Below are 20,793 nucleotides of genomic sequence, written 5' to 3'. Positions count from 1 at the left end.
CTGGCTTCTACTTGCAGTGAAACAGCGTCAGCGAATACAAGGAATCAGATGAAAAGCAACGACACGTTCACAAGGCGCTATAGCGACGTACTACAAGAAAGAGGAAGCGGCGGAGCTGCTGTTTGTCCCTCATGTCCCTTTTTTCAACCCTTGCTGTCCTGAATTCATTCCATTTCCGACCAGTTGCTCTTTCTCTTTTTTTCTCTCTTTTCTGTGTCTGTTTATCTTTCTCTCTCGATCTGATCTATTTCCTTGTCTTTTTTTAGCCGTTTCTTCTCTCTTTCTCTCACTCTATCTCTCATTCTGTATTGCTTTTTGTTTTCCCTATCTTTTTCGTTTTCATTTCTTTATCTCTGTATCTGTTTCGCCCTTTTCTGCCTATCTTTCTCTTTGCTGAAATCTCTTTCTTTCTTTTCCTCTTTATCTTTTAACGCCATTGCCAATAGGCCACAACCACGGTGGTCTAGTGAATATCATGCTTTACTGCTGCGCCGCAGGTCGCAGGTTGGAATCCTTGCGGTGGCGTCCGAATTTTGGACGGAGGCGAAAGTGCTAGACGCCCTTGTGCTTAGATTTATGTGCACACAGATGGTCGGAATTTCCTGAGCCTTCAACTGCGGCGTCTCTCATAATGATGTCGTGGTTTTGGGAGGCGTAAAAGCCCAACAAATATTATTGAGTGCCCCGGGCCCTTACCCTGCGTGTAAAAAATGAGTGCCGGGAGAAAAGATGCAGACGTCACTAAACACGACAGAAAGCCACCCCTCGGTATCATCTCTGCATGCAAGTTAAGCTAAATATTATCTACATGTGCTATGTTATCCTGCGCTACATAATGATCGCGAGCACTACCCTGATAATACCATTCCTTTTTAATCAATATACTGAGGAATTCTTTATAAAGCTTTAGGGGCATAAAAATTGCGGCGCAATTACGTTTGGAAGATCCCACGAGGATAGATCGGTAAGCAGTGGGGGCGATGTAAAAATAATCTTCGGGTGTAATGAGCAGCCCAACCCATGCTTCTTGTATAAAGTTGTGCACTCGTGCCGCTCTGAGTGTCGCGTTTCAGGTTGCTCGGTCAGGACAGCGATGACAGCGAGTGTGCTAGGATAACACCAGCTGCTAACGAAATACGCACGTTGCTGCGCGCATATACGTTATAGTTGCCATTCTTTGCGCAAGCAGTCAAGAGGAAAGTCCCTGGACACATGGTGAAGCGTGACTCTGTGCGCTCATATAGTTAACAAAAAGGCCAAATGAAGGCGTGTATAACGCTTCGTCCATGGTTTCCTGCGATGCGCTCTTTCATGGGCCTTCGTATACTCACAGCTCCATTTGAAGCCGAAGTTTCTGTTCGGGTCAGCACCACGACAGATGAAGCTGGCAGTTGTGGACCTTGTCTTCCGCCACAGCCGGTTCTGCAAAGCAGCCGGTGCCATTGATATACCCCGAGTCGCTCACTGACAAGCGAAGCGCTCATGACTCACGAGGATGTGCGTATACTCGTAGCCGTCCGGGTTGGCCACCGGTAGACCGTAGACGTCGAATGTGTCCAGAATCTTGGTCGTGTCATTGTCATTGCTGTAGCCACTCACCAGCTGGGTACCAGAGGAAAAACGACATAGTCTCAAAAGCTGACTTCATTGGGGATAAGCGTCACCGACGCACCACATGAACTCGATTGGCCTGGGGGCCAAGTTGCACATTACAGCATGACCACGCCCATATTTTGGGAGGCATCACTGTCACCACTGTTTAAAATGTGGAACTGAGATGCGCGAACCGGTCCCCCAGGTTTTCCCTGACCAAGTAGTGATTCCAACACGTCCGTTGTCACCTCCTTGCCTCGCTTGAGCTTGGATGAGGGACCGGTTCGAATCGTTAATCTTGAATGTTTATTTGCGTATCTTATAAGCTCTTATACAAGGACAAATCAGCGCCATCTGCTGCGGTCCTCGTGCTTGTGCCGACCGCTCTTCTTGAGCAATCTCGCTTCACAGAGCAGAGCCTGGCGCTGGTCAGAGTCGATGGGCCGTGCGTGCCGCAGTAAAAAAAGTCTTATAAGTTGTGTGCGAAGCCATAGTCGGCCTATAGGCAAGAGTTGACGATGGTCGGACGTATTGCCACCCGTAGTCAGGGAAAATCTCGAGTTTGGACGCGTCTCCGCCGAAGCTCCAACGGGAAAAGCAAAGGACCAACATTTCCCCTCCTTCTCCGTTATCTACATAACTACCACCTTTTTTTTTACATTCATGCTATTAGCAAAGTGATGCGCACAAAGATTGGTAATCGCTGACATCTCAAACTAGTAACAATTGTTAGACGCTGGCCACTCTCTCATAACACAAAGAAACCGGCATAGGCAGCATACTCGCAAGACATTTTTTTTCTGATCTGTTCACAAATAAATAAAAAAAAGTTCACGTGATCGTTTCACATTGTGCGAAACGGGTCCGTGAACTGCGAGACAGTCGCATCCTTGAGTGCGCATGTCTACGTGCGCAACACACGCATTTGAAAAAAAAAAATGCCACGGACTTCGTTAACAAACAGTTAACGTTTGGCTTTATTGATAGTTCCTTACAGAACTACGCCCTCAGGTGCAACGTGTCCGCGGGTGGCGGGTGATGCAAACAATTAAGCATACGTCATTGGCCCGTGTGCCTTTTTATGCTGCTTAGTGGGGAGATTCAGTTACATTGTTTCTTTTATGCCAAGTCTGTTTGTCGAATTTGTCTCCCTCATTGAAGAGAAACATCACTTCTCGAATCTAGTGGTGCCTATGCAAAGGGGGCGCTCGATACCTATACAAGTTGTAACTGACCGAGAGCATAAACTAGTCAACAGTTGGCGCATATACGAACCTCTTCAAGAATGTACATAACTGTCGCGGGGGAAATCCACTCTCTGGCGTGCATGCCGCCATCCAGCCACACCGCCCTTTTGGCCCGTCCTGACGACAGCTGCGCAAGTAAGCGATGAAAATATGCATGGAATTTCATACACAGAACTCCACATCGTGCATAACAAAAAAAGCCATCCTTTTATATTTTTAAATACCGAGGCTTCGAGCTGTACATGGCTGAATATCTTTGGGATGCAAAATGTAAATCTCAATGAATTTAACGTTAATTGCCTCCACAAAATGACGTTTGTCGTGTTGCTGTGGATGCTGATAGAAACACTGATTGCATACGGGCCAGTTGGTTCACATCTGAGCTCGAGACAGCGTATAAAAATGAAATAACAACTGAATAAGAGCCCACAGACACACTGTTTCATAATATTGCCTTCGATACCAATGTTTCTATATGCTGAATTTTGCACATGATTGATATGTGGAGTTTAACGTCCCAAAACCACCATATGATTATGAGAGATGCCGTAGTGGAGGGCTCCGGAAATTTCGACCACCTGGGGTTCTTTAACGTGCACCCAAATCTGAGTACACGGGCCTTGAATTTTGCACATAATGCGAGTGCATACTTGCTCGAGGAACCAACACCCGCGCTCACTAGCACACGCTCAAACACACGGATACGTACACTGTGCAAGAAAACTGCGCGAAAAATTGCAGCTGTAGAAGGGCATGGTTAAAAAAATGAAACGATATAATAATTGAGAAGCCTATACCCTTTGTACTTGGTACATTTCACACATATCTGAAAATTTGCGCTAATCATGATGGCGTATTCTCAGAATTCATGTGCAGACACATTCGACTTGACAATATACTGCCTGGCTTTGATTTCGCATTAGGATCACCTGCGCCAATCCTGATTGCTGAGGCCTCATTATTGTATCTCTTTTTAAAATTAGCTATTCGTACACTGTTATGGTTCGCGCAGATAAACCTTGGCCTCTTTGAGAAATCCTCTCGAAAAAGCGGAGCAGCTGTATACCTGTTCCAAGCGTGTACACTACAAAAGATATAGTCGAGCTTACATATGTATTAGTGTTTCTCATCGAATCATCCAATGTTTAATTTGTTCGTTCACAGTATATATGGCGGCCAAGCAGTGAAAGCATGCGCGGTTTATTTTAGGACTATGTTTCCAAAAAATTTTATCGTTCTTCACGTGAAAAGTAGTAACTATGCTGCTCAAAGCTAATGCACTCCTACAGACTCACCTTGACAAGCTTGAGGTCACGGTTCTCAAATGACTTTCCTATGCTCATGACGTTTACCAAGGACTTCCTTCGCAGGCTAAATGTGTGCAAGTGGTTGTGGATCTTGCAGGGGGATATTAAAAACAAAAAAGAGTGAAATTAGGTACAAAGTTTATTTACATGCACTTGGTTTCAAACGTAAAAAAAAAAAACATACGCAAAGCGTAACAACACCCGTGCTCTTTTCCACAATGGTTGAAGTCCTCAAATAGTCAAACAAAGGTTTTTAGTATCGCAGCAGAGCTTTTCCATGTGATATACAGCTCGTATAGTGAATTCAATCCGCAGATTTAAATATCATTTACTATTATCAATACGTAACTAACATTTACTGATGTATATTTGTCAGAAAAAAATACGCCATAATCTAGGGTCGCTTTTTGTAAAATACTTTTTTGCTACCATTTTATTTTTATTTTTTATCAGGAGTCTCGCTGAGTGCCAGATCTTCGCTTTCACACAATCCAATGCGAACATGCATAGAACTGTTCTATGTTCGTAAACAGCGGTAGGTGCCGTCGACATACTCAGGCGCTTATAGCGACGTCAGACGCGCTGTGCTCGGAGTCAGCTTTGCAGCTACTGTGCCACTTGTCACGTGATCATAGAGGGCGCGGAGGTGAGCTTTGGGCTAGAGTCACTGTATATGCTACCTAGAGGTAGCATATACAGAAATTTCACTTTGGGCTAGAACATGAGCTAGGAAGAGCCCCCGCACCAGCACGCCGCTACAAGCGCCTAAGTATGTGAAAGGCACCTACCGCTGTTTAAAAGTATGGAATAGGTCTACACCATGCGCGGAGGCCGCCCAGCGTTAGATTCTCCCTAAGACTTACATGATGTTATTCTCGAGCAATCACGGAGAAAGTGAAATTTGAAGTTGCTTTAGCTGACGCTGAGTGCACTGGTGAAAGCCTATTTATGCTCTTACGAAGCATCAACTAAATTTCGTTTTTGATACTTTTGTTTGCCTTATACAATTGATTAGTTGCTATTTCATATTTCGTTCAATTTAACATTATGTTTCCTGCGATTCACTTCTCATTTGATTCACCCTAAATTATCCCTAATATCCGTTTAATTCGCCATTGATTCCCGTTTCGCACTAATTATCACGTCTATTCACTTGGCATGCTATAGGCAAAAACACAAAGTTATTCTCGGGTCTGTCTGTTCATACTCGTAACACTACTTACTCGCTATCAATAATGGGTTGTTCGTACTCGTTAATGGTACTTCACCCTAATTTATATATTAAATTGTACTCATATATAGTTACTTGTTCTAATGATACAACGCGACTTCGTGTAGGCATATTTAAGTACATTTTCGTTGGCAGCATTTTTCATTATTGGCTGCCCCGCCACGGTGGTCTAGTGGCTAAGGTACTCGGCTGCTGACCCGCTGGTCGCGGGATCAAATCCCGGCTGTGGCGGCTGCATTTCCGATGGAGGCGGAAATGTTGTAGGCCCGTGTACTCAGATTTGGGTGCACGTTAAAAAACCCCAGGTGGTTAAAATTTCCGGAGCCCTCCACTACGGCGTCTCTCATAATCAAATAGTGGTTTTGGGATGTTAAACCCCACAAATCAATCAATCAATTTTCATTATTGGCTTCAAAGTTTTGTTGTTGGGTGCACTACTGTGGATAGACTCTCTTCTCCCATAAAGGTTGGCTCACTTGAACTGTAACATTACCGCGTCTCTCCTCCACTTTTATTTCGTGTTAGCTTAAAGCTGTGCGATTATTCATTTCTTGTCGGTGCCACTACTCAGTTTTCCTTTTCTTTTTTGTTGGCGGTCAAGTGAAAATCGAAAATAAATTGAGCTATACGCGCTTTAAAACTCAACTGTTAATTTTCCTGCAATGAATGTTAACTTTCTCGCAGTGCCTCATTCGTGGTTTTTCTTTGTCACCGAAGTCCACCCTTGATTTAAAATTACAACTCCGTGTAATGTTTTTGTTTTCTTTTTTCATGATCTCAGTGTTTTTCGTCCTGCTTCGCGCTACTCCACCTAAAATGATGGACCAAGTAACCCAAATCACTTCCCTTTTTCAGTATCGTTCGTCATAATGGTTTTAAACGCAACACTGAAATTCCATATACAACTCCAGGAATTATTATATCCTTTCCCCGCACTTGCAGGCAGTGTCATGTGCAGCAAAACCGAGCATGGCAGTCGGAGGCAGGAAAGGTAAGTCAGAGTGAGAAGAATGGAAAGGAGGAAGGGAGAAGGTAAAGCATAGCGTATACCCAACTATGGTGCCACGCAGGCGAAACCATGTACAGCATAACCGTGTACAGCAATGTGATGAGAAAGGGAAGTGAGAGTGAGGATAATGGAAAGGGAGAAGGGAGAGGGCGAAGGTAGCAGAGGCAAGTAAGGTGTTAGCCTGCAGGCAGAACAACATCTAGTACAGCCACTGATGTATAGGAAAGAAACGGGAAAAGGAAGTGAGAGTGAGGATGAAGAAAATGAGGAAGGCTGTCATCGTATGTTGTCATCTATGTCTTCGCTTGGCCTCACGCAGGCAGAATCCTGCATAGCTACACGCTCATAGAGAGGAAGTGGGAGAGAGTAGTAGGTGAAGAGTAGAGTGTAAATCACAACACAGTCGTGTGTAGCAATTGGACGGAAAAGTGAAGTGAGAGAAAGAGGAAAAGGATAAGGGGAGATGTCGCCACTGAATCACAAATTCCTTTCCCACCATGAAGGCCTCTAGCAGGCTGCTCAGTTGGAACGCCAAGGCGCTTGTCCGTGTACTGCATCGTCGCTTCAGCGACACTCACAGGCTGCGTTCGTTCAGTCTACTTCTACTCTGGTGGTTCGTCCCTAGTGAAGTTGGAGCTCACATAGTAAGGTATTACCAACTGACCCTTCAACACACGCTCCTTTAGTTCGTCGTGCAAGGTCAGGCGAAACACTGGCCTGGACTTCCTACAGGTTTCACGTTGAGTACATCATTAAATTTTGTTTTCTTCTTTGCCTCCTCGTTATGCTAGCTTAAGTGGAGTGACACAGCCTACGTCTGTATTTTCGATGAATGTAAATTACTGAAGCAATGCCCCGCTGCGGAACCAATCGCTAATTTATACATAGTATTAACTTCTTTTTTTTCTGTCTGTGTACGCTCTCCGACCTTTCTTTATTATTAATACTTTTTGTTTTGTTCGCGAGTGTGCATTATGAAAAGTAGAGGTGGTAAGGGGAAATCTTGGCGCAGGCCCTTCTGACGTCAAACATTTCTCCACGGTTGACGATAATTTCCAAGCTACTAGATGAAAAAAAAAATGACCGTGCCCACGCATGCCTTGAGCTTGCCATGTTCATACTTACGGTGTTCAAACGTTGGTAATCTGAAAAAAAGCTTCGACGACTTCTCAAATCGAGGACGTCACTCTTACTTGTTGTAGAGTTGTTTATCTCTCTGAAACAGAGAGCAGAAGAAGAAAAAAAAACGTGACTGATCCTTCCATATAGAAATCGTTATAACACCAAAGTGAAATGTGTCTTCACAGAGGTAGTTGAGGGATTATTGTGCCTTGTTTCAGCAACAACAACAAATTGCAAAGCCACGTTAAGAACGGCAATCAGCTCGAAACTTGCAGCGCACACCTCAAGCAGAAAGCACGCATGAAATTAGCACACACTGGACGAGCACGGGCTGGCAACTGTCACAGCTCGACACTTAAAGCTCGCTGTTCAAACAGAAAGACAGGCGCACGAAACGAGCGCTCAAGTAGACACAATGCAAGCGTGAATAACTGTGACAATTATTCCATCGCCGTGTGTCAGCAGCACGCTCTTTACGTAACCGCGACCGCGGCACCGGGCACGTTTTTTTCTTTGCAATCCGTAATTATATATTTTACAACGTCATATCCGTTACGGAAATACGTCAGCAGAGCCGTGGTGGACGCCGGCATAAAAGGTTTTCGTGTTAAACAGATGATGTCAGTACAGCGGGCCCGCGACTCAACAGAAAGACTCGGTCTTTCCGTTAAAACATGGTAGCGGCCCGCTACGTACTAGAGCACGTTCCGAAAAACCTTAATAAGGTTTCTTTCCATCCATCTAATGCTCTTGATATGCGCATTTAATTTAATTGTGTTAAGAAGATGACAGATCACTTTTTGCTACTTCAACTCCTATTCTCAGTTCGTATATTAATCTTTATTTTTGTGTAGCTCCACCTAATAAAAACTTTCTTAAATCTAAAACTAAAGCGCCTACCACAAGTAAAGCTTCACTGTTCGTAAAGAAGACTCTGGCTACCTATACATGCATGACAGCGGAGATGAATAGACCGAGTGCAAAACAAGAAAATGTACAGACGCCAACGAAAGTGATGATCAATGTCACCGCTTAGTAGAAAACCAATAACACAGAAAAAAAGAGCTAGGCGCCATTTCTCTTTTTATACTTGACTACATCTCATAGTTATCGTAAAATAAGCACCAAAGGAAGAGCACATATTTTCTTTGTCTCTTACAGGTGCCCATGACATGGTATAACATTAAAATCCTGCTGGTTAATGACACTGGTGACGCGGAAATGCTGCCCTGCAAATATTTATTTATTTATTTATTTATTTATTGAAAACTACCGTACAGACCCAAAGGGAATTCGGACAAAAAGCCCAACAGCTATATGCGGCAGGACATGCAATATAAAGCTTTGGTATGGTCGGTGCAAACATCTTCCATAGATGTATTCATCTTTGCTTGGAAAGGCTGAGCTGTTTCGAAGGGGTATCAACAGTGAAAAAACACCAAACGAGGCTAAATGATTTAGACAGTAGCTGCTCTAGACGTGTAAAATGTTCACAAAATTCGTTCGAATACATCTACTACAAGTAATAGTAACATAAATACACATTAAGGGTGACCGATGTTCACTGGCAGTCATTATATTTTTCTAGCACTCAGTACCAGATCAGAATATATATACACAAATTCACGGCGTTCAGGTCTTTACCTGCCTCTTTTTGAACGAATATTTGATTGATTTCTTCGTATTCCTGTGCTACGACATTTGGCACAACTTCTTGAGTGATTGGTTCACACCATAACATTGTTTTCTTCGAATCTCTAGTGATAACAAAGTGTGCATGCAGTACACTTATCAGCGCCGTTTTAGACAGATGTCTTATCTACTCCATGGTGTGCTTTGTTCTCGTTATGCACGTACGTACCAGCCTAGGCCTTTGTAATGAATTGCACTCACAAAATTGAATTGTACTCGCAGAAGCATTTTACAGTAGAATGAGCCCTTCACAAAAAAAACTTGAGTGTGACACCGCTATATTTCTATGGGTCAAATTTACAAAACATTCGTTACCTGTTCGCAAGTATATATATATATATATATATATATATATATATATATATATATATATATATATATATATATATATATATATATATATATATATATATATATATATATGGTCTTTCAAGAAATATGTCCAATATTCTTAAAGAATCAGGAAAAGGCGCTATTTGCTCGCAGTCTTCACAGTTGCTTTTTTGTAGCGGCAGACATATTACAAAGATTGAAGACATTATTTTTAAAAGCAATTAAAAAGATAAATTCATTAACATTTTAATTAGTGGAGTTAGGCAGTTAAATGGGCGAATTGAAGTCTTTCATGCCAAGAACCCATTGCCGCTGCGAGATATAAAAAAAGGGGGTATATATATATATATATATATATATATATATATATATATATATATATATATATATATATATATATATATATATATTGTCGCGAGAGGAAACTACAGACACGAACTCGAAGTGGCCGACTGTTTACTAAGCCACACCAGCCGTTCACTTCTTCGCTCTCTTCTTCTACCACTAACACAGCGTGGCATTACCCCCTCCCCAAAGAAAAAAAAAGACGAAGCATCGCATGAATTCTACGGCTCCGAAAAACAACGAAAGGTGGAAAAAATGTCTGTGTCTATTGGTAAGAAAAAGGACGGGATGAAAAAAAAAGCGAGAAAGAAATGTACAATTGTCTTGAAGGCAAGTGCCACATCACAATTCTTGACTTGCAGTGAACGCGAATAGTAAGGCTGTATCCTGGAGACTTGAACCACATACGAGGAGCGTGGTCTACGAGAATGGTGCGACGTTTCTGCTGGGACAACTTCGTAGTTAATTTTGCCCAGGCGATGAAGATCTCGGTAGGGTCCTAAGTACCGACATAACAATTTTTCTGAGCGTCCCCGTTGATGTATAGGAGTCCAAACCCAGACTAGGTCACCGGGTTCGTATATTACTGCTCTGTGGTGGGTGTTGTATCGGCAAGCATCTTGATTTTGCCGCAATAAAATGCGAAAGCGCGCCAGCTGCCGGGCGTCGTCAGCACGCTGAACGAATACATGTGTCCGGGATAATCATGTCCGGCACAGTTGGTTGCAGCATGGTGTCAAGCATTGTGGTGACGTCGCGGCCGTAAACCAGACGAAAAGGAGCAAAGACGGTGGTTTCCTGCAAAGCCGTATTGTAGGCAAATGTTATATACGGGAGGATTTCATCCCAATTCTTCTGATCTTTGGCGACATACATCGAAAACATATCGGCAATTGTTTTGTTAAGGCGGTCGGTTAACCCGTTAGTCTGCGGGTGGTACGCAGCTGCTGTTTGGTGCGTCGTGCCGCTCAGCAACAGGATCTCTCGGAGCAACTGTGCCGTAAAAGCAGTACCACGAACTGTGATGACGACGGCGGGAGCACCGTGGCGGAGAACGATGTTCTCGATGAAAAAGTCAGCCACTTCGGAAGCAGTTGCTCGCTGGGCGGCTTGTGTTTCGCAGTACCTGGTCAAGTAGTCGGTGGCAACCACAATCCAGCGGTTACCAGCCGTAGACTTCGGAAATAGGCCGAGTGAATCCATCCCGACCTTTTCAAAAGGTGCGTGAGGGGGTCGCAAAGGCTGAAGCAGACCGGCTGGTTTCGTCGTTAGAGTTTTGCGCCGCTGACAGGCTGTGCATGTCTTGACGTACTGCTCGACGGTTTTCTTGAGTTTCCGCCAGTTGTATTTGTCCTTGATCCGCGCCAGAGTACGTGCGAAGCCAAGATGCCCTGACGATGGCTCGTCGTGACAAGCACGCAAAATATCATCGCGGAGATCACCAGGAACGACGAAGAGGTTCTCACCCCACCCCTTATGTAATGTCCCCCTGGGGACCTTTAAGGTAATAAAATGAAATGAAATGAAAGAGGTAAACAGTTTTCGTTGGATGAAAGGTGCGCTTGTAGAGGATGTCTTGGCGTAGACAGAAAGATGACAAATCACGCGCAAACTGACGTGGGGGTTCTGGGCGACGTGCCTCAAGGTATTCGATCAGTGGTTGTAGTTCTAAGTCTTCACGTTGCTGCTCAGCCACGTTTAATGATGCATGCGAGAATAGCAAGGCAGCTGAAGTCTTCATCCTTAATTGTTTTCTGCAGCGATCTCGACAGGTGTGCGGGAAAGACAGACAGCGTCGGTATGTTTCTGGCCAGACTTGTGAACCATCGTTATATTGAATTCCTGTAACCGAAGGCTCCATCTTGCGAGACGGCCCAAAGGATCTTTCCGATTCACTAGCCAGCAGAAAGAGTGGTGGTCACTGACGATTCGGAAGGGGCGTCCGTGCAAGTAGGGCCTGAATTTCGTTATGGCCCACACAACCGCCAGACATTCTTTTTCAGTCGTCGAGTACTTCTTCTCCGCAGATGACAACGTGCGACTAGCGTAGGTGATGACGCGTTCCACGCCATCTTGATATTGCACGAGAATAGCTCCGAGGCCAAGGTTACTCGCGTCAGTGCGGACTTCTGTGTCTGCTTCGGTGCCGAAGTGACCAAGGATCGGCGGCGTTTGTAGGTATTGTTGAAGGTCGCGGAAAGCGTCGGATTGTTTGGGACCCCAGACGAAGGCGACGTCATCCTTGACGAGTTGTTGTAGAGGGTCGGCGATTTTCGAAAAATTCGGCACGAAGCGGCGGTAATAAGCACAAAGGCCCAGAAACTAGCGTACATCGTGCTTTGTTCTCAGTATCGGGAACAAAGCAACTGCCATGACCTTCTCAGGGTCGGGTGAACACCACTGCTGTTGACAATGTGGCCAAGGAATTTGAGTTTCTCATATCCAAAATAACACTTATCCGGTTTCAGAGAGAGACCGGCAGTGTGAATAGCTAGAATAACCGCCTCAAGCCGCTCAATGTTTTGTTCAAAAGTCGTAGAAAAAACGACTAAGTCGTCTAAATACACTAAACAAGAGTGCCACTTCAGGTCACATAAAAGTGTGTCCATCATTCGTTGGAATGTGGCTGGAGCGGAGCCCAGGCCAAAAGAGAGAACTTCAAATTCATAGAGACCGTCAGGTGTAATAAACGCTGTTATTTCTCGGTCCCGTTTATCTACTTCAATCTGCCAATGCCCGCTATAGAGATCCACGGAAGAAAAAAAATCACTGCTTTTCAAGCTGCTTGAAGATAATTATGGGGCAAAGTTTTCGGAGGTGATTATTGTTATTAAAGCTGAGATAGTACTGAGACTAGTTGTGGTTCTGATACTTATATATTTTTTTATTCAAAGAGATAGTGCTGATACCGATCGTGATACAGCGGTGATTCTTCTTTATAGCTGATATGAGGTACCGAGTTCCGGGTTACGTTTTGACTTCATAATCACTGCTTCATTAGCTATCGTCTCTGGTGTAGAATTTTCTTGTAGGCATTGCCGCATTGCATCCGCTTCAAGTTGTCTCAACTGCTGGTCAGCTTGGCGTTTTTCCCGCTTAGCCTTTGCTTCCTTAGCCCTAGTCTGTGGTTTAGAACTTTGTTGTCGCCGTCGCCGCTTTGCATCCGCTTCCTTCTCTTTTTCCTCTGCGGTAGCTTCCCGTCGACGGCGACGCTGATACTCAGCACGTCGCGATTTCCTGCGTTCGTCCTCTTCCATATGAGAAAAGAGAATGTGTGGTATGGAACATGGTTATATATATATATAGCGTTGACAGTAGCGCCATCACATCTACAATTAACCACAGCGCCCTCTGTTGCTTATAAGTTGAAGGTTACATGCAAAACGGTTACCACCAACGCCCTCTGTTGCTTATAAGTTAAAGGTTACATGGAAAATGGTTCAGAAATGTCAGACAGATGAAGACGTGTTACGGACAGACGGTAGACGGCGGACATCGTGAGGTCTCAAGGAGCTTCGCCCCTAAAAGAAAACGGGCGTGTCGCAGGCGATCCAAGGATTCATCAATGCGAGGAAGAGGGTATACGTCTTTTTTTCGTTATCTTGTTCAGTTTGCGGTAGTCGACGCAGAATCGTAGTGAACCATTTTTCTTTTTAACCAGAACAACTGGTGACGCCCGAGGACTAAACGATAGTTGAATTACGTCGTCGTCGAGCATTTTTTGTTTCACTTGATGACGGATGGCATCCTGCTGCTTCTGCGACACGCGGTAAGCATGTTGGCGCACGGGTTGCACGTTGGGCTCAGTGATAATTCTGTGCTTCATTAGAGGAGTCTGCCGGACTTTTGAAGTAGTGGCAAAACAGTCACTAAAGAATGAGAGGAGACTAAGGAGCCTTGCCCTCTTAGGTTCTTCCAACTGGCGATTGACGTTGAGGCGACTAGTCACGTCAGTATCGCAGCTGTTCTCAGTCGAGATCGTCGTAATCGAAGGGAAGGCGTCCAAATAATCCAATTCCTCCAAGTAAGCTATGGTTGTGCGTTTCGCAAAATGTCTGTGTTCGCCAGCGAAGTTCGTAACTAAAACCGTAGTCTGGCCATTTCGCAGTTGAACTAGGCTTGGAGCAATTGCCACTTCCCGATCAAGCAATAACGTAAGGTTACTTTCGGCGATGCCCGTAATTGACTGCTCCCGTGGACACTCAACAAGCACGAAAATACTACTGCGAGGTGGCAACGTGACGCAATCATCGACTACACGTAAGGCCACGCCACGATGTTTGTTCTCAATGTCGGAATCTTGAGAAACACAGTTAACAAAACTGACGAACCAATCACGCAGATTAATTATCGCTCCATACTCTTGCAGAAAATTCATGCCCAAAATGACCGGCCGAGAACAATTGGGCAGTACAGAGAATGACGCTACAAAACCCGACGCACAAATCCCCAGCCCGGAGGTGCACCTTCCTATAGGGTATACGCGGTGTCCTTCAGCGGTGATTAGTCGAGGGCCGTACCCCGTTGTCAGCCCCCTGTGATGACGGGTGGCCAATGCTGGCCGACTGAATTACCCTACGCCATCTCCTGTCACCGACAAAAGCTCTCGCAAGTGGTGCGCCGTCCTCGGACTCCTGTGACCGTGTTTGTTCTTTCCTATCTCTCTTATGTCATCGCTCGCTGTCTATAGTGCATCTCTCTCTCTCTCTCTCTCTCTCTCTCACACACACACACACACACACACACACACACACATATATATATATATATATATATATATATATATAAATATATATAAATATATATATATATATATATATATATATATATATATATATATATATATATATATATATATATATATATATATAATTCACCGGTGACGTTTTTCGTAGCACAAAAAATGGGCCGTGATACTTGGCGTGCGTAAGGAAAGGACATTAATGGGTCGGTCGGCTCTCTTTCATCTTCCCCATTAAGGGGAAACCCTTTACTTACGCATGCCGTCACGGACCCCTCCCGCCGCCGCGGCGACAATCTTGGGTGGCCCGACAAAGCCAAGAACTGACCAGCACGGGATTAGAACCGGATGTGAACGTACACGGACATTTGATTTTGTTCTCAGTGTTGACAGTGGTTCTTCCCTTTTCTACTTTCTTTTTTTCTTTTTTCCTTTTTTCCCTTTTATTCTTTTTGTCTTTTTTCTGCTCTTTTTTTCGTTTTTCTTTCTTTCTTTCTTTCTTTTTTAGTTCTCTCTCACTCTTGCAAACATCTTCTAAGGTGAGAGGGACGCGGCAGCAACGAAGTTTGGAAGTTCATGTGAGTATAACTCATCCCCTGATGAAGGGAGGACCCCTCCCGAAACTGTTGGGAAATAAATATATTTATCCTTGTTGACAACGCTCCCGTTGTGCCATATCCCATACCTTCAATATATATATATATATATATATATATATATATATATATATATATATATATATATATATATATATATATATATATATATATATATATATATATATATATATACTACTGCAGCCACCGATCATCATCGTCTTCTTCATTACCAGCAGAGCGTCCGTTATTCAGATTCATTACAATTACTCCCTGCGAAATAAGGAGCCATCCTGGTGACCTATGGACAAGTAAACACGGGAGGGTCGTAACAGGGCTTAAGTCTCGAGAGGTGGACAATTTTCTGGTAACGACGACATTGGTCAGAAGATGGTTCCAGTCGCTCGATGAGGTAATTCACCGGTGACGTTTTTTGTAGCACACAAAATGGGCCGTGATGCTTGGGGACCAACTTGGTAGAAAAGCCAGGTGTAGCAGAACGGACATGCAGCCAGACGAGTGAACCTGGATCGTAGGAAGTAGTGTTATTTGATGCGTCATGGTGGTGCTTTTGGCGTCCTTGGTCTTAAGTTGTGAATGATCTTGCCAGTTGGTGGCATTATTCAGCGTATATAGCGGCTTGAGACAAAGTCGTGGACTCTGAGGAGTCAGGTTTGTACGAAAGAATGGTGTCCATAGTGCAAGAATGTTCGCGTCCGTAAAGGAGGAAAAAAGGAGAGAACCCAGTAGTGTTTTGAATGGCGGTATTATAGGCGAACGTGATAAACGGGAGCACTTGGTCCCAATTGGAGTGGTCTGACGAGATATACATAGACAGCATGTCACTAAGGGTGCCGTTGAAGCCCTCTGTCATGCCATTGGTCTGGAGATGATAGGCGCTCGTAGTGCGGTGAACGACGTGGCACTCAAGCAGCAATGCTGCGATGACGTCTGACAAGAATACGCGACCATGATCGCTCAGTAACTCCCGAGGTGCTACATGACGTAATACGATGTTGTGAAGAACGAAAGTCGCAACGTCTTTTGCTGTAAACGAGGGAAAGGATGAAGTTTTGGCATACTGCGTGAGATGGTTGACGGCAACTATGATCGAGCGGTTACCGTCAGCAGTGTTGGGAAGGGGACCATAGATATCAATGCCGACGCGGTCGAATGGTCGGGATGGGCATGGTAAGGGTAACAAGGTACCGCTGGCGTGATAAGGGGGAGTTTTTCGTCTCTGGCACGTCGAGCAGGCCCGAACGTATTGTCGTATAAAACGGTACATGCCACGCCAGTAATATCAAAGACGTATGCGAGAATAAGTCTTCAGGAAACCTGCGTGGCCACATTGGGGGTCATCATGAAACGTGGAACAAATTTCGGACCACAGATGTCGTGGAATCACGAGTAGCCACTGACGCCCACCGGGTGTGAAGTTGCGTCGGTACAGCACGTCGTCGCGAGTGGTGAAGTACTCGACTTGCCGACGCAACGTGCGAGAAAGGGGGGAAGCCATCCGCCCAGCCAGGATGTCTAGAGTCGAAGCAACCAAAGGGTCCTTGCGTTGCTCAGATGGCATGTCGGCGATGGTGATGGCAGTGGCATCACAGGTTAGACTTTCGCAGCAGTCCGGGCCAGGGGGTTGGGGCGAACGGGGTAGGGCGTCTGCCGCCGAATGTTTCCGGTCGGAGCGATAGACCACGCGAATACTATATTCTTGGAGGCGTAATATTCATCGGGCGAGGCGACCACTCGGATCCTTCAGTGACGACAACCAGCAGAGGGCGTGGTGGTCAGTCACGACGTCAAAAGGGCGCCCGTACACGTAAGGTCGAAATTTCTCTATCGCCCAAATAATGGCGAGGCATTCCTTTTCAGTGACGGAATAGTTGATTTTGGCTTTGCTAAGAGTTCGGCTTGCATAGGCAACCACGTACTCTTGGAAGCCATCTTTCTGCTGTGCAAGAATAGCGCCTAGCCCGACACCACTAGCGTCGGTGTGGATCTCTGTGGGTGCCGATGGGTCGTAGTATCGCAGAATAGGCGGCGACGTGAAGAGGCGGCGCAGTTCATTGAAAGAATCGTCACAAGTGGCAGGCCAGGCTGAAAGGTATCTAGAGCCGGCAAGGAGCTTGGTCAAAGGAGCGATGATCGTCGCGAAATTGCGGACAAAGCGCCTGAAGTAAGAGCAAGGGCCTATGAAGCTTCGGAGCTCTTTCATGGTGGTCGGTTTGAGAAACGCTGAAACGGCTGTAAGTTTGGAAGGGTCAGGAAGAATGCCGTCTTTTGAAACCACGTGACCAAGAATCGTAAGCTTTCGAGCGGCGAAATGGCACTTCTTCAAGTTCAGTTGCAGCCCCGCGGCAGAAATACACGCAAGGACTCTCTCGAGGCGGGTTAAATGGGTTGCAAAATCAGTTGAAAAGACGACAATGTCATCTAAATAACAAAGGCAAACGTTCCATTTGAGGCCTCAAAGGATAGAGCCCATCATTCGCACGAAAGTAGCTGGCGCGCTGCAGAGGCTGAAGGGCGTGACTGTGAATTCGTAAAGCCCGTCGGGCGTGATGACAGCTGTTGTTTCGCGATCGGCCTCTGCCATAGGTACCTGCAAGTATCCAGAGCCCAGATCTAAAGAAGAGAAAAATTAGGCTCCCTGTAGGCAGTCCAAGGCATCGTCATTGCGTGGCAGCGGATGGACATCTTTGCGCGTGATTCGGTTGAGACTTCGGTAGTCCACGCAAAACCTCATGGATCCATCCTTCTTCTTCACCAACACAACTGAAGAGGCCCAGGGACTGCTTGACGGTTCGATTATGCCACGTGCCACGTGTCAGCATGTCGTCAACCTGTTCATTGATGGCACGGCATTCGGTAGTTGACACACAATATGGACGCTGCCGTAATGGCGTCTCTTGACCGGTATCTATATGGTGAACAACAGATGACGCTCGGCCTAAGGAAGGCTGATTGTGGTCAAACGATGCTCTAAAACGCTGGAGGAGCTTGATCAGCTGTTCCTGCTGCCCAGGCGTGAGGTTGCAATCAATGGACTTGCGGAATACATCCATAGGTTCATTAGCGTCAGTTGCGGGTGTAATGGCACAAGTCGGTAAAAATGGCTTGTCTGGATAGATCGGGTCTTCGAAAATACAATTTAAGGTCTCGAGGCTTCCCAGACACTCGCCGCGTAGCAGGATGTACGGACAAGCAGAAACGTTGCGCGCATAAAATACCGCCGAACCATTGGAAAAGTTGATGACGGCAAACGGGAGGACGATGGTTCGGTAGTGCACACTAGCTATAGTTGGTTGGAACAGGAGCGTCGAGTTAGTGGCAGCAGGGGAAAACACAGGCACTAGGACGGCGGACAGCGGCGCAATGCGGACGTCAGCTGCGGCAAACACTTTCGAGGGACTGTGGGGGTCGATATCAAGGCTCGGATTCGTCAACGTGAGTTCAGCACGAGCGCAGTCGACGAGGGCCTGATGGGTAGAAAGGAAATCCCATCCTAGTATGATGTCGTAAGATGAACGTGGGAGAACAACAAAGTTGGCGGCGTACCAAACATCTTGAATAAGAACACGTGCTGTGCACTGAGCCGTCAGCGCGATGAAATGGGAGATGGCTGTACGCAGAGCAAGATTCGTCAGCGGCGTTGTAACTTTTCTCAAATCGCGACACAGTTTTTCACTAATTACAGAAAAGACGGCGCCTGTGTCGACAAGTGCACGTACAGCCATACCTTATACTAGCACATCAATTTCGCTGGGCGGACAAAGAGGAGGTCTTGGAGAGTTCGACGACGACGCAGTTCTTACCTCCGGAACTGCGGCTGTCAGTTTTCCTCTCGAGCGGGGCTTGTGCGCCAAAGCATCGGGGAGACGGATCGGCGACGGGGTGGTAATGACCGGCGAGAATCGACAGGGTGTCGTGGGGACAATGGGTCGGTGATAGGAGAAGACGGTCGCTGGGGATTCTGGGCAGCCTGGTAATTTGCAGAATTCCCATGGTCTGGAGGCTGGAAGTTGCGACGGCGACAGTAGCGTGCTATATGTCCCACGAAACCGCATGCAAAACAGATGGGTCGATTATCCAAGGTGCGCCATGGGTTAACGACAGAAGGTGCAGGGGGCGAAACAGGATGGGGGCCCGTGTATGTAGGCAGCGTCGTAGGGTAGGAGGACCCGGTGCCCCGGTATGCGCCAGAGACAGGTGGGGCTGGGGGTCTAGCAACGACGGCAGCGTAGGTCAGCGGCGTAGGGACAGATGGCGATGGAGGCAGTGCCTGCGTGACCTGTGTCTCAATGACCTGGCATAGACGTGGGTCTAACGAGGTCACTGGCTCGGATGCTTCGGCCACAAGAGAAAGCTGACGCGCAACTTCTTCACGAATGAATTGTTTGATGTGGGGCAGTAAGACAGTGTGATCAGCAGCGACGTCGTGCACGAGGGCGGAAACTTCTGCCGTATTTTCAGCGGCCCTGCGCGTCGAGACACGCTGCTTACGCAACTCGTCGTACTCCTGACAGAGCTGGACAACATCGGTGACGTTCTGTGGATTCCTGGCGACGAGCATCTGGAAGGTATCGTCGTGAACTCCTTTGATGATATGCTTGATTTTGTCGCGTTCGGTTAGAGATTCATCGACGCGCTTGCAAAGAGACAAGACATCTTCAATGTAACTTGTAAAGGTGTCGTCCCTGCGCTAGACTCGACTACGGAGACGCTGTTCCGCGCGAAGCCAGCGCATGGCGGGATGATCGAAGACCATGGCGATGGTGGTCTTGAAGGTGGACCAGTTGGTGATTTCGCCTTCGTGGTTCTTGAACCAGAGGCTGGCCACATCAGCGAGGTAATAGCGCACGTTTGTGAGCTGGTCGCAAGCGTTCCACTTGTTGGAAGCGCTTACGATTTCGTACTCGACGAGCCAGTCCTCGACGTCTTGTTCGTCGTTGCCGCGAAAAATTGGTGGGTCGCGTTGCCGAGACACGCCAGTACAGTAGACTGTCGTTGGTAAGGCAGCTTGAGAAGGGCCAGGTGCAGTCATGGTGAACGGTGAAGGTAGCGTCCGATTGCGAAGTTCCATGTTGATGGGAACCCCGGCTCCTCCACCACTTAAAATAAAATAGAGGTGTTGTACGTCGAGAAAGGTTCAGGCGCAGCTTGGCAAAATGTGCTTTATCAGGCAGGTCTGGCTAATGGTGAGCGGCGTGCGCGAGCTACTACTGCAGCCACCGATCATCATCGTCTTCTTCATTACCAGCAGAGCGTCCGTTATTCAGATTCATCTTAATATATATATATATATATATATATATGTATATGTCCCACTATATATATATATATATATATATATATATATATATATATATAGTGGGAGTAATAATTGAATGGGCCAGTTAGTCTTCGTGAAGGTATGGGATATGGCACAACGGGAGCGTTGTCAACAAGGATAAATATATTTATTTCCTAACAGTTTCGGGAGGGGTCCTCCCTTCATCAAGGAAGGAGTTATACTAACATGAACTTCCAAACTTCGTTGCTGCCGCGTCCCTCTCGCCTTGAAAAATG

At 46.1% G+C, this 20,793-nt stretch overlaps 1 protein-coding gene across 2 annotated transcripts in view; it reads right to left on the bottom strand.

The window, feature by feature from the left end:
• The window catches only part of LOC119176572 (carboxypeptidase B), a 50,512-nt gene that overhangs the window by 4,876 nt on the left and 24,843 nt on the right, over positions 1–20,793 (bottom strand). Inside the window, exons 4-8 of one of the 2 annotated variants that reach the window (XM_037427929.2) lie at positions 7,513–7,603; positions 4,136–4,237; positions 2,869–2,967; positions 1,492–1,602; positions 1,332–1,422 (exon numbers count right to left, since the gene is read on the bottom strand). In XM_037427929.2, coding sequence (XP_037283826.2) covers positions 1,332–1,422; positions 1,492–1,602; positions 2,869–2,967; positions 4,136–4,237; positions 7,513–7,603 — 494 coding nt within the window. The remainder of the gene's footprint in view (positions 1–1,331; positions 1,423–1,491; positions 1,603–2,868; positions 2,968–4,135; positions 4,238–7,512; positions 7,604–20,793) is intronic. The other variant, XM_075877889.1, reaches the window with a different exon arrangement.

The sequence above is a fragment of the Rhipicephalus microplus genome, chromosome X (genome assembly GCF_043290135.1).
Source record: "Rhipicephalus microplus isolate Deutch F79 chromosome X, USDA_Rmic, whole genome shotgun sequence".
In the NCBI taxonomy this organism is placed as follows: domain Eukaryota; kingdom Metazoa; phylum Arthropoda; class Arachnida; order Ixodida; family Ixodidae; genus Rhipicephalus; species Rhipicephalus microplus.
This window is presented reverse-complemented; position numbering and strand designations above follow the sequence as displayed.